The sequence below is a fragment of the Anabrus simplex genome, chromosome 14, assembly GCF_040414725.1.
Source record: "Anabrus simplex isolate iqAnaSimp1 chromosome 14, ASM4041472v1, whole genome shotgun sequence".
NCBI classification, from domain to species: Eukaryota; Metazoa; Arthropoda; class Insecta; order Orthoptera; family Tettigoniidae; genus Anabrus; species Anabrus simplex.
The window spans coordinates 48,310,400-48,325,395 of NC_090278.1; the positions used below are offsets into that span (position 1 = coordinate 48,310,400).

Consider the following 14,996-nt stretch of genomic DNA (forward strand, 5'->3'; position numbering starts at 1 on the left):
ACAAACCTCTTTCTATTAACGAAAGGAAATATTTTATAAAGACATTTATTTGGTGTGTGCTCCTGTATGGCTACGGCAGATGGACTCTCTTGAAATGTGGAAAAAAAAATAAATAAATCTAGAAACCTAACAAATGTGGGTATGGAGATGGATGACAAAAACTAGCTAGATGGAAAAGAAAACTAACAAAGAAGTTCTAAAAGAAGTAGATAGTCCGACTCGTTGGCTGAATGATCAGCATACTGGCCTTTGGTTCAGAGGGTCCCGGGTTTGATTCCCGGCTGGGTCGGGGATTTTAACCTTCATTGGTTAATTCCAATGGCTCGGGGGGCTGGGTGTTTGTGCTGTCCCCAACATCCCTGCAGCTTTCACACCACACATAACACTATCCTCCACCACAATAACACGCAGTTACCTACACATGGCAGATGCCGCCCACCCTCGTCGGAGGGTCTGCCTTACAAGGGCTGCACTCGGCTAGAAATAGCCACAAGAAATTATTATTATTAAAGAAGTAGATGCACAAAGACACCTTAGAGCAACAATAGAGAAAAGAAAGACAAAACTCTGGACTCATACACTAAGACACAACAAATTTCTAACAAATATTTTTGAAGGAAAAGTATTAGAAAAAGTAATGGAAGATGTGATGCAGTACACAGGATCCTGGGGAAAAAAAAAAAAAAAAAAAAAAAAGAAAAAAAAAAATGAACAATGAAATGGACTCTTCAAAGAAGGGAGAAATGTTTGCAGTGCCTTTAGAAGATGATCATGATGCCTTTACCTGGATCAGACTGAAGTGGAGGTTCTCTCTCCACTTCTGTATACTCCAGCACTCTCTCCACAGCTGTCATCTGATTCTCCAGCTCAGCAGACTGTCTCATGCCCCACTGAAACATCCCTGTCAGTCCGATAGTCTGGGTTATGGCCAGTCCAACATTACCAGGAAATGAGTCTGGAAATAACAGCAACAGCTAAATTTCCCTTCACATGCTTAAACTATGCAGGAAATGAGCTTGGTTCATTTAAAAAAAAAAAAAGAAATTAGGGTTACTTTTATGAAGAAAGATGATTTTCTCAAACAGTATTATGGAAAAAGAAATACAACAAAACTTTACAAACTGTACAGATCTAGAAGTAAACAAATACATTACCACACACAAATATATATCTTCAATATAGACTGTTGTGGCTTTCAGCATTCAGTTTGCAAACCTCTGCAAATTAACTCATTGGCGCCGACTTACGGAACCGTTCAGTACACTGCCATTTTTGGTTAAAAATAATAAATTCAAAGCCCACACTGTCAACTGCCATTTCCACTTCCCCATATTTCATAACATACAACATACACAGTGCGTAAATTAAATTGGTTAGAAACTGTGTGCAAATATAATACACACACAGTTTCAAGATGACTTTTCTCTACACGATGCATATTATCATTGTGTGCTAGAATGCAAGAAGGGGCTAATCCGCAAATGGTTAAAAAGTGAGTTATTGTCATATTTGGTTATTGTGCAGGGTGCGGCAGAAATACCTGATAATTTCGAATGTAAATAACTCGGCAATGCAACAAGCCATTTAAAGATTTATTGCACAGTTGGAAAGAGCAGTGTTTGCCATTTGCGTCACATACACATACACACTAGGTTTTGAAGATAATGTCACCCAAATGCCGACCGTCCTGTTCAATGCACCTCTGAAGCCTCTCCCTGAAGTTCCGCATGACTCGCTTGAGCATGTTTTGTGGTATTGCCTCGATTTCTTCACGGATGGCAGCTTTCAGGTCCTGTAGTGTTCGTGGCTTACATTGGAAGACGCGATCCTCTAATATCTCCAGAGAAAGAAATCGCACGGGGCGAGGTCAGGGGAATGGGCTGGCCATGGAACGTCACCCCGTAAGGAGATGAGACGTCCTGTAAACATTTATCTGAGGAGACCCATCGATGCCCTGGCTGTGTGTGCAGTGGCACCATCTTGTTGGAACCACACAGCAGGATTCCCTAAGTCAGTGAGTGTCGGCTGCAGGAAGGTGCATAACAGCTGTATGTAACGATAGATGTTACTGTTACAGTTCTGTCCTCCTCTTTAAAAAAGTAAGGGCCTACAATTCCGAAATCAGCGACAGCGTACCAAACAGTAACACGTTCGCTGTTGAGAGGTCGCTCATGGAACTGTTGGGGATTGCTTGCAGACCAGTACCGAAAATTTTGTTTATTAACGTAGCCTGACAAATGAAAGTGCATTTCATCACTTGCCAGGACACTGGTGTCAGCTGCTACAGCTTCCAGGATAGTCTCACAACACGCTCTGCAGTTGGCCCAATCATGTTCACTGAGTTTCTGAACACCCACCATTTTGTACGGATGGAACTTCATGTCTGAGTGTAAAATCCTCCTTACAGTGCAATCCGAGAATACCATAGTACATGAATGCCTACGCACCAAACGTTGAGGAGTTGCGTAACGACTTTTCTCACTGCGCAGACGGTCTCTGGTGTTCGGATGCTACAAGGCCTACCAGGCGGCTTCGTTTTCACAATACCAATATAATGGTCCGTTATTGGACATTATAAATTTTCCAGCTAACTCATTCTTGGTTGCCTGCGTTTCGCCCTCGTGTGCTAAGTTAGGCTCATCAGTTGGGACTTAGCACACCACCCAAGACGCAAGGTGGTGGTGGTGATTATTGTTTTAAGAGGAAGTACAACTAGGCAACCATCCTCTATATAACACTAATCAGAGAGAAAAATGGAAGGGGTCCGACACTTCGAAAAATGAAGATATCGGCCAAAGGAAGACAAGGGCCACGAAGGGCGTGAAAATGAAAGACTCCCTAGCCCTCACAAACCTAATAGCGTCGGGGTCGGAAAAGAACAAGAGTTGACCAAGGGAGGTCGGATAGGATAGATGAAAGTGAGGAGCCTGGCACAAGTAAGTGGAAGAAATGCCAGGACTCAGCTGAGGGCCCCGTGGTCGCCAACCCACGCTCCATAGTTCAGAGCCCCTGGGGCCCCTTTTAGTCGCCTCTTACGACAGGCAGGAGATACCGTGTGTGTTATTCTACCGCCCCCACCCACAGGGGGCAAGACGCAAGGCTAGTGCATACCGTGGAGGCCACTGCATTGGCTACTTCAAGCCACCAGCAGTGCCAATGCACTATGAGAGCTATGTCTCATTTCCAAAAAAAAAATTGATGCCTGCCTGGCCATGCCTGCTCGGAACTTTCTCATGTCGACCTAAGCCAAAGTGTCTGCGAAACAAACGCTGTGTTGTGGTAACAGAGTCGGCATTTTTTAAATAAGTCTCAATCACGAAACCTCGGCGTTCACCACTCCATGCCATGCTAGCGACTGGCTGGCATGACTGACTAGCCGGACGAGACGATGCACATGTTCTCCAAGGCCAAGGTCAAGACCGCGCGCACCACGACAATAACACCTGTTGGCAAGTTGTGGCCAATACGACCTTTAGTTCGCTCCAATCTACTGTATGTGACATCAATGACAAACCCTGCTCTTTTAAACTGAGCAACAAAATTGTGAATGGCTTGTTGCATTGCTGAGTTATTTACGTCTGAAATTTGTCAGGTATTTCTGCCGCTCCCTGTATAGTTATTATCGCACAGTATATGAATAATATATTATTATCCACTTTTACTTAGTACAAAAGAATGAATTTAGAATATCTATGAATCTCAATCTTGCAGTGTGAAAGGGAGCTAAGCCAAGCGGTAACATTACACCAACAGCACATGCGCTTGCAGTTGCATGTTTTAGTGTTGACATCATTGTTGATGGCGAAGATGATTCTGTGCCTAGTAGTTGCGATAAACCTATAAAATCTGCAAAAAGTGAAGAAAGAAACCTACTCTCAATTAGCTGTTTGGGAGGAAGCTGAGGTTTTGAAAAAAGTACTTGACCTTGGAAACACAGAACGTTAACTGATTTCAACCCCATCACAGCTTATTCAAGCTTACAAAATGCAGAGTGCTTGAATCCTGTTGGCAGAAAGAATGCTGCTGCAAAACACAAAGACTTTATGTCCCTGCTCCCTTACATCCCTGAAAATCATCATACCGTGTACCAGACGCTCAAGGTACAAACAGCAAGGAGGAGGAGGATCCAGACGGCTGAAAGTAAGCATAGATTTCGATACAGACGGCCGCGTAGAGTCAGTGTGACTTGAACCCCAGACACTATTACTAAATCTTAAATATAACAAGAAATTCACGCTTAAGTAAATCTGAACTTAACTGCATTTTAAAACAAGTAATTGATGAAAACTGAACTGTTGTAAAAGTAAACCAGTTCTTAAAATTCATTTTACAGTCGAAACTGCTTAAGATGCCCCTCTCTAGAGTGTTCCCCTGGTTATTACGTCATTATTCCAAAGTCCCAGTCCATGTCCTATTAAATGCATGTTAAAGTAACCTGGATAGCACATTTACATCACTCTTTAGTACATTTGTAATATTCCCACCATAAGAAATTTAAATTAACATTCCCAGCCATGTTGTGTGCATGACGCGCCAGCGGCGATTGGCCTGGGCGATGATTTGGTAGAGAACTTAAATTCACAGCCCTAGCATGTCGGTCTACAGCTGCAGGGAGCATCAATCACAAATGAAGAGGTGTTTTATGACACAAATAAACAGATGGCAGGATCATCTAATAGGCCATATGCTTAGACATGATGGGTTATTGAAGAAAATACTAGAGGGTTCCATAAAGGGAAAAAAATTATAGATGATGATCAGGATTTGAGTACATGACACAAATATTAGATAACACAAGATGTGACTCCTACTACGAACTGAAAAGGAAACAGAGAAATGGGAAGAATGGACAGGTGCTGCCAAGCAGCTTCATGGCTCATGACTAAAAAGAGAGAGAGAGAGAGAGAGAGAGAGAGAGAAGTGAATTGCATAACAACGTACATAAATTAAGCCTACTGTAGTTATGCATAGCTGTTTGCAGGACATTCAGTCATGGAGAAGAAGAAAGCTAGACAGTTTAGAAATTATGAAAAATTAAAGTTTATTGAGAAAGCGGATGTTAATCCACACATGAAACGTGTGCAAATCACCCAGATGTTGGACATTCCTATGATAACTTTAAACGTAATTGTAAGCGACATGTATAGTTTGTGTCTCTAAGAACATTTTCCCTAGATGTTTTGCTATGTTCGTGTTCTTAAAATGTATTATTTCATTAATTATAATTGTAAACACTTGTTTCTTTGTTTTCATCATAATTATCTTTATGTTCAAACCTAACCTTAAATTTAACAGCGTAATTGTTTTTCATTTTTTAGCACATTCCCTCTTTGGGACGTTATTTTTTGGTCCCCACAAAAACGTCTTAACCAGTTTAGGCTGGATAGATTTGGCAACATGGAGCTGACATTTTTCAGATAAAAAATGGATATAAGAAGACAACATTAATTTTCCTCTATTTTTTGGACTATAAATAATTGTTTATGAACCAAAAATGTGACTTAACCTTTTTAAGTGCTGAGTTACCACTCGACTGTTTGGTACCTCAGTGCTGAGTTTTTTCATTCGTATGTAAAAAAAATCGTAGAAGCCTCAATTTTTTACTTATCAGTGGGGTGATTACCTTAATATGTTTATAAATGTTGGTTCTTTATAAATCTAAATGCAAATGTAAAATCCTACACTTATGTTCAATATTATTTTGAGACAAAGCAAAATTACACTTACGTGCCCATGCGTGCATTATCTTTATGCAAAGTAAAGAGCCAAAAATAATATTATTTCGTAAAATCTGTAGGCAAACTAATACATGTAACTTCTTAGAAGTATATAAGTTGATATAAAATGCTTTCTAAATCTGGAATGTGGTGATAGTTAAACGGTTTCTACTGGTTGATTGTGATGCCGATTTGTTCAACTATCTGCACCAACTCCACTGGCACAAAAGTTTTTAAAAAATCAATGATTTTTGGGTTGTCATCGAACACTACTTGGCCCTCGGAGTCTGTCACAGTTACTTGCAAGTCTGGTGAAGAAAAGTAATCCGTCCACCATGAACATAGTGATAAAATAGCTTTTGTACTCACCGTGTTTTTCTTCTTTCGTTTAGAAGGAGGCTCTGTTTCTCTCTCACATACAATATTTTCGGCACTCTCTCTTTATCACATTCACTTTCAAAATCGCTTAACAATTCATTAAAATCATCATCTCCATCATAACTTTCCGCTGTTGTTAATAACTGAAAGATTCTGTGATCCCAAATAACATCGCTGCAAGAGAAAGTAGATTGTTGCTCCGCCATGTTTGTTTACATCACAGGTGAACTCCACAGGCGTCTACAAAAAGCACCGTAAGTTACTTCCCGAAGCTATAATCTCTGATCAATTAGTTCTACACAATGTCCAAAAGATGGCAGAACATGTCAGAGATCAAATTGGCGCTAGAAAGTGAAACGGGAAACTCAAAAAATTAAAATTCTCGCACACCGTCTATAGGCGGGCGTGGCATTCATCGGGTTAATGTGCTCAATTTCATGCAATAAAGACAAACCCACAACTCAAAATATCTCGGTTCCATGCCTGTATGGGTTAGCTCCCTCTCGCATTCTAGCACTCAACTGTGTAAACATACAACTGGTTGTTCACACTGGGTTCCTTTCCTCCTCATCCATTTGTCCTCCATTCCTTGCCTTTAAATGAAAATCGGTATTGATTTTTTTTTTTTTTTTTTTTTACCTTCACTTAGCAAGAGGAAGCTGAATATCACAAATCCAAGGTAGACGAGGCAGCCAAAATCAAGCCAGAAACCGAATGACCTATTGGATGTTAGGAACAGGTAGAAAGCAGATGTGTTCATATCCTGGAACATAACCAAATATAATTGACAACAAAGGATGACAATGACTAGCATCAATATTGCATGCATGCTTGTTGAGTGAAAAAATTTAGTTAGCAACTTAAGCAACCTTGGTAACTAGAACCAGTAGGATATGTAAGGAAGCATCTTTGGCCAAGGAATTTGAAACCATGAAAACAGTGTTTCTCAGAGAGGGTTACATCAACACAGCTATTACCAAGGCCATGTATTCAAGACAGAAAAGTTTCATGAGCTTAATGCCAGGGTATGGAGTACAACATCTCTGCCATATACGCAGGGAACAACTGTTCATTTAGCCAGGATTCTCCAAAAGCACAATAGTAAGACCAATGTTCTCCCCAGGAATTTTTGTCAGCCGGGTGGCAGAAATGACTAGCCGGGTGGGGAATACTTCATAAAAAATGAATAAGATAACATTTCAATTTATTCCCCTTAGGGCATTAATAATAATAATAATAATAATAATAATAATAATAATAATAATAATAATAATAATAATAATAATAATAATAATATGATGGCCTCAGCTACCATGTGTAAAAATCTTAATTTGACGCCATCTGGCTGCTTGCTCATAAATTTTGATGTTCCGTTGAACTCTAGACCTACTAAACAGCAGAGTAAACCGAATCTCTCTTGGGCGGCTAAGGCTGAATTTTAGTGAATTTTGTCAGGTGAACACCCCAAATGTGTCATTAGAGATCTTTTACGCGCCAACATCATACGACATGGAGCGCCGTCTTTCAAATATCCGACTACATCTGCTTAGATTCACAACGAAGTATTTATTTATTTTCCACCTAGTTGATACAATGATTGCTTAAGGCAATTTAATGGTTGAAAGTGGTACATGTTTCGTATATTATCAACAACTTCAGCCACATGACACTGTTTAGATGAAAAATACATTAATTGACAAAGTAATGAATGCTTTAGAGGAAGTGTCTTTAAAATTAACATAAGATTGACAACATTAAAACAAGAACGAGTTAGCTGGAAAATTTATGATGTCCAATAATGGACCATTATATTGGTATTATAAATTTACTCATTCAGGACAAATATTTTAAGTTCCCTATGGGAATCAACATCTATATCATCTGATGGCCAGGCAGGCATCACTTTTTGGAAATGGGACATAGCCCTCATAGTGCATTGGCACTGCTGGTGGCTTCAAGTAGCCTATGCCGTGGCATCGATATATGCCTATTTTTATTACGGCAGGGGAACGCCACATCTTTAACTTCGTACCCTGCCGTGCTAACCAGCATAAATAGGCCTGACACCAAATAGGAAGTCGGCCTGCCCAAAATGCGTAACTGCATCAAAGGCATAGATATCTCCCTCACGGACGGAGGAATCCTCCGTGCGCTCCAAAACAGCGGCATACCAGCAACAAACGCATCCAGATATTAGAAAACCACATCCCAACAGAAAATGCCCTGGTTCAACTGGCCACGGCGCACGATGTTCAGCAGGCGCTGAGATTTGGAATCTACATCTATGCACGACCGGTCATCGTGGAACCATGCCCAAAACACCTGAAAAACATCTTTGAACCGAAACCGGGAACCCAGCCGCCTGTATACACCCTACCACCACAGTCACCGAAACCTTGCACCCAGCCACCTCCCTACACTCCACCACCTCAGCAGCCGTCCTACATATCCACTACCCCTACTACTACTACCATAACCACCACTATCGCTTCCTATCCCACTCTCACCTCACCCAATACTCCCATAACCACCATAGTTACGACCCACCCCTCCCCAATCATGATGTCCACCTCTCCAACCAGCTCACCAAACCCAACAGCCCAGCTACCCACCACGGAAGCATCTACAACTGAAGCAGGAAGACCAGCACACCACCACCAGCGCCCGAATCCAACAGAATAACAACAACACCACCACCACCGGAATGCAACCCCAGCTGCGTCGTAAGGGGCGTAAATACAGGAATCCCTCTAAATCTCATCAGCCAGGAACTGCGCCTCGCCGGACTCCACTTACGAGCATCAAGAATCCACAACAAAGCCGGGCCCACCTTCATGCTGCAACTCCAGCTCCAAACAACCGAAGAAGTCCAGCGATTAATCCAGCAGGGGGTAAAACTCTTTGGCCACCACCATCGAGTGGAGTCATCACAATCTCCCTCGCAACCCACCTCCCGCCCTACAACTTCTCTAAACCGTGCCCGGCTTCCCAACCCCCAATCCCACCCACCAAAACTACACAACCGTTCCTACCTTCTCCAGGTACTTCTCATATCCCTACTAAACTTCTCTTCCCTCTACCAACAAACCTTCAACCTCCTTTTTCCAAACCCCCAACAGTAACTATTTTATAACTGAATTGTACTGTAACTGATTATAACCAAATGTAAACCTATGTAATACAAACTCAATAAAAAGCAAGAGAACAGACGCTGCACCCCTTAGCCAAGAGGCGACTCATTCCCATCACCAAAATTAAAGCTCCCTCCTTTTTATCTTCCAACCCTAGCAAATCTCCAAACCCCGCCAAATCTCCTGGCCAGACAGAAGGCGTAACCTTCTAGGTGGCCCGCCCCTTCCCTTTGGAAAGGGGAATGAAAATGAAAACATCCCCCTTGGCCTCCACGGTATGCACTAGCCTAGCTTCTTGGGAGGTGGGCTAAGTCCCAACTGACGAGCCCAACTTAGCACACGAGGGCGAAACGCAGGCAACCAAGAATGAGGTGGCTGGAAATTTTATAATGTCCAATAATGGACCATTATATTGGTATTAACATTAAAACAAACAAAAAATTGAAAGCAGTCGTCAAGAAAACACTTGTACAATATTCCATAGAGAATATGTCCTAATGAATATTCTTTTCTTAATAATTCATGAAAAAAAAGTCAATTTATAAATTAAAAATTATACAATTTATAAGTAATTGTCGAAATTAAGAAATCCAGATATCACAATGTGGCTCTTATTACTAATGCAGATGAAAATATTACTAATTCCTAGTTGTCAATTCTTATTAAGCCAGCTTTCCTTTGGAACAGTAACTCTTGTCATTCTTTCACAGTCTTGTGTCTGGTGTAATACTGATGCGCTCTTCCTTGCTCTTGTACCTGAGGGGGTAGAGGAGAGAGGCATATAGGTGTGTCAAGAAACTCCTTGCTGTCACCTGTAGCTTCAACTGAGGAGGAATAAGTTGTAGGGCTATCTGTAGGTGGAGAAATTCCAATTCTTTTTCGTGATCTTTCTCAAGCATTTTCAAATATACTAGAATTTGATAATATTGTACCGGGCGGTACACCTCCACACCGTTTATTTAAAAGTTGCGCCAGTTGAAACTCCTCTTCTGGAGGAAGTCTGAACTTTATCTACGGTCTTAATTTCCAAATTTCTCAGAAGATGTCACTACCTGGAAATTTTTGAGTTTGTGAACTGTGTCATTTTCGACGTACTTTTGTCTTGCTTGTATTAAGAAGTGTGAACTTTCTCTTCTAGAGGACACTACGGAAGATCAACAATAGTGCACCCTAGTGCGGAGTCAAAGAACTATTTTGTTGGAGAAAATTTAATTTCAGGAGTTTGTTCTTTGTTAAATTTCTTTCTGTCATTGTTTAAGTTGGCAATATTTACCCCTTTCTTCCCCTTGTTTTGAATGTATCCAATCACGAATTTTTTCAATTAATTTCTGACCAATCTGGTGTATCTTTCCCCAACTTGAATCTGTTGCGGGGTCCTACCCAATAAAATCTTTGTGGGAGGGTGTTTTCTTTCCCCTAACGCCTAGAACTTTCTGCGAGAGTATTTAAACTGCTGATTTTAGGGTCTCCGGGCCACTTCTGTTCCATCTTTCAGTGTATTAAGTACATAGCAGGAGGCGGGAAGCGCCTCTTTCCTCGGCAGCGGTCAACAATAAGGTAATGGCCGATTAATAAATTTTTTCTTTGCCAGCTCAGCAGTTTAACTTTCGGGGCAGGTTCTAAGCGTTCCCCTATGTAACCTTTTCCTAAAATGTAACTTCTCTTTTCTTCTATTCTCTTGTAAAGCGACATACTGGGATAGAGAGTGTTAACCCTCTCGAACTCCCACTCACATTGTTTGAGGTGAACTTATTTTTCGCAACCTATTCTTCAGTAATGTAAGTTAGTAGTTTCTTAAGTCACCTCTGTAGTATGGGATTAGCCCTTGCATCAGTGGCCTTAGAGCCAAAATAGGTCTTAAAGACAAAGTGTATTAGGAGTGCAAGTTCGCCTCCTCTCAAATTGTGATTTTAGAGGTCATGTATTAACTTTCTTGTCATTTAACAGACCTCAGTAGATTGGGTATTTTGCCCCTGTGTATATGTCCTTTGAGGACGGCTTAAAGGTGGAGTTCGGAGTGGCCTATGATAGGCTTGTATTTTAAGGGGAAGTTGCCCTTTTTGAAAATTGTGTTTCTGCCTCAAGGAGGCTTTTGGATGTAATTGGAAGCCGGTGTTTCTGGCATGTTTGGGGGTTTTCGGCCCCTTTGTTGTATGGTGTTCATTGTAAGGTTGGGCTCATGGCTCAAGAATTATGTTTCTGACCTTTTGAAGCCCCAAATGGGGTACCTATGTAAATGTATTTGTCAATCGTGTTTCGGCTACTAAGTACCTGTTCTATTTGTTGTTACCTAATTTGGAAAAGAAAATATAACCTTGTTAAATTTTAAAATTAATTTCACTTTAGTAGCTTGAGACCCCTTCACCACCCAGCACCTTCTTTCATGCATAACTACCACCAAGACACGGTAACAAATATAATGGGTTCTTATATTCTACAGCCTCATTAAGGTTATCATTTTTCTTTAGAAGTTGGTCTAGATGAATGTACAGATCTTAATATGTGTATCAACTAGGTGGAAAATAAATAAATACTTAGTTGTGAATCTATTGAAGTGCGATACGAACCATGAAGCTGATTTTATGTAATACATCTGCTGAGTTCGAACCATCTATCTCTACCAATGATCCACAGAGGGCATTAACAGTAATATCAGGCAGGTAAACTATTTTAGTGTTATTATCACGAACAAGGTGTTCTAGGATTCTACTGCTCATTCATAATCAAACACCAGGGCTTACCATACAGGTTTATGACGTCATGAGGAATCCAATGCTCTCATGGGATTCCACACTAATCCATACACCGCTCGCGCACAATACTACGTTATAGTCAACCTAAACGTTTAAACTCCAATGTAATTGATGCAATTATGCTGATAATAGTGAAGATTTATCATTTAAATAAACGTTTTACAGTATTTACATTCTAATTTGGAGCACTAATTTGAACCCCATGGCACCACAGCCCTCAAGTGCCTTGGCCTACCAATGACTCAAATATGTATTAATATTATGTAACTAGCAAGATCCACGTTATTTTAGCTGGGCGATCTTTAAAAATGGCAGCCCTGGTGGTTCTAGGGAGAACACTGAAAACTGTATTTGGAACACGCACAAAGGCACACCTACTCCTTGGACCAACTAAAGATTGGATACTCAAACCACAACATCCCAGGGTCTACAAGATTCCATGCACTTGTAGTGAAGTTTCATCACTGGACAGACCTCAAGATCGGTATCCACACACATCAAGGAACATGACAGATGCATTTGACTTAAACAGATAAGTTGGCATTAGCAGATCATGCCTTGTCAACCAGCCACGTCACGTTCAAAGATACTGAAGTACCGGCTAGAATGAAACACAATGGTTCTAGGTTTGTAAGAGAAGCAATACAAAAACAACATCATCTCATAATTTCAAGAGATGCAGGTTACATTCCTAGCACAGCTTGGTTCCCAGTAATTACTTTGCTTAGAGATCAACAATTTGGATTTGAACAGTCCGCAGAACAAAGAGCACATCTTGATGACCAGTGCTATTTCATTAGTCATTTGTCCTGACGAAGATTGACATTGCAACATTCACTTTTAATGTAAAAGCTTATGCTTTCAAGAAATCATTTTCAGGGCTCATAGACCAGAAACTACACCTGGCATTCCACTCTCTCTGAAGGTCAGTAGTGGATGGAAGCTGTAGAAGTATCATGTATATGGTGGTGGTGCACTGTTCTCTGCTCCTGCATCCACTTAGCTCTTTTCAAAGTATCCAGGACTTATTTACTTAATCGATTTCTTCCTTCCAATTGATATTGTTGGCACATTTGTATTTTCACAAGTTGAACTTTTGTAAGCCATTGTTAATTTCCTAAAAGTTCACAGGCAATTACCATCTGTCATGTGATTATTACTACCATATTCTAAAATTTTCTACCTTAAATATTGGTATCTAAAGTTATCAATTTTCTCTGTATGTAATATTTTGAAGAGCATATTGGTGATATGCAGTTTGGACTTGTAACGGCCCTGGAATTTCTTTCAGAGATGCAGAAAAGTCAGTTGTACAGTATTCATGCACTTCATCATCTTAAAAAAAAAAAAAAAAAAAAAGTGTTCAACAGTTTGGCATGAGAAAATGATGACCCTACTGAAGGAGACAGGAACAGATGACAAAAATAGTGGCATAATTAAAAACCTGTACTGGAAACAGGAGGCTGTGTTTGAGTGGGACACTGACTTACGAATGAAGTCACAATCAAAGAAGGTGTGAGGCAAGGCTGTATTCTGTCTCTGCTGTTGTTCAACCTGTACTCAGAGACCTGCTTCAGGGAGGCTCTCCATGTTACAGACAGTGGCATCAAAGCGATGACTGAAAACATAACATATGCTGAAGACACTGTCCTTTTTCCTTCTTTGCTAGTAGCTTTAAAAAATTTTTTTTGAACTTGCTTTACGTCGCACCGACACAGATAGGTCTTTTGGTGACGGTAGGGTAGGAAAGGCCTAGGAGGGAGAAGGAAGTGACTGAGGTCTTAATTAAGGTACAGCCCCAGCATTTGCCTGGTATGAAAATGGGAAACCAATGAAAACCATCTTCAGGGCTGCCAACAGTAGGCTTCGAACCCACTATCTCCCGGATGCAAGCTCACAGCTACGTGCCCCTAACCACATGGCTAACTCACCCAGTGCTAGTAGTTCAATAGTGCACTAGCACACTGAAGGTTTTTTGGCGATACAAGGATGGGAAAGGGCTAGGATTGGAAAGGAAGTAGCCATGGCCTTAAATAAGGTACAGCCCCAGCGTTTGGCGGTGTGAAAATGGGAAACCATGGAGACACTGTCCTTACGGCCAACAATGTGGAAAAAGATGCAGCGGATCTTGTCAGAAATGGTGGGGACATGAGAAAAACTTGGTCTAAACTTGGAGCAAAGAAGACCAAGTACATGACTGTGAGCAAGACCACTGTCGTAGATCCTGCTCTGTTAGTCAACGGAATTCCAATATACATAGAGGGTTGAGAAAATCGTGTACCTAGGTGGCGTCATCAATGAAAACTGGGACCAATCAAAAGAAATAAAATGCCACATTGAGAAGGTCAGGGCAGCATTTACAAGCTTCTGTCAAGTGTTCTGTAGCAGAGCCTTTGAAATGTGGGTCTACCGTCATACGCTTTGTATCAATTAGGTATACAGAATATATAATGAGGAGGTATTGAACAGGATGTGTAAAGAAAAAGAACTGTGTAGGACTGTCACATAATTAGGCACCCGGAAACTTTCACCTTCCACCAAATAATTATACAAGGGAAGATCGGGGGGAAGAGAGGTCCTGGGAGACCCCACATGTCTCGGCTGGAGAATCTACGACAGTGGTTCGGACAAACAACCATTTCGCTATCCCGCGCAGCCACCCACAAATCTAAAGATGGCCAAAATGATCGCCAACGTCCAATGACGGACACGACACTAAAGGAAGGAGAAGAAGAAGATGTGATACATTTTGGTCTTCCAATATTCATTCTCATTCAACACCACGAAGCACCTACCTGATGATGATCGAACTCTTTACATAGGATGCTCTGTGCTCCCATGGCTCGGATGGTGGTCAGACCTTGGAGTGAGGCATTTAGGTGAGAGAAGACAGGACTGCGAGCTGAAACACAATTCACAACCAGTTTTTACAACCAACAACTAAACTAAGAGGAAGAGCATAGTACAGAGTCAATGATATGAAGAGAGACACTAAATAGAATGTAAAAACAAGTAAG

The 14,996-nt window shown here is 41.0% G+C and overlaps 1 protein-coding gene across 4 annotated transcripts in view; it reads right to left on the bottom strand.

Annotated features, from left to right (window-relative positions):
• LOC136885551 (ATP-binding cassette subfamily C member 4) overlaps positions 1–14,996 on the bottom strand; it is a 403,879-nt gene that overhangs the window by 40,284 nt on the left and 348,599 nt on the right. For all 4 annotated transcript variants that reach the window (XM_067158182.2, XM_067158180.2, XM_068230366.1 and 1 more), the window contains 3 exons: positions 14,775–14,881; positions 6,735–6,858; positions 785–955 (listed from right to left, as the gene is read on the bottom strand). In XM_067158182.2, coding sequence (XP_067014283.1) covers positions 785–955; positions 6,735–6,858; positions 14,775–14,881 — 402 coding nt within the window. The remainder of the gene's footprint in view (positions 1–784; positions 956–6,734; positions 6,859–14,774; positions 14,882–14,996) is intronic.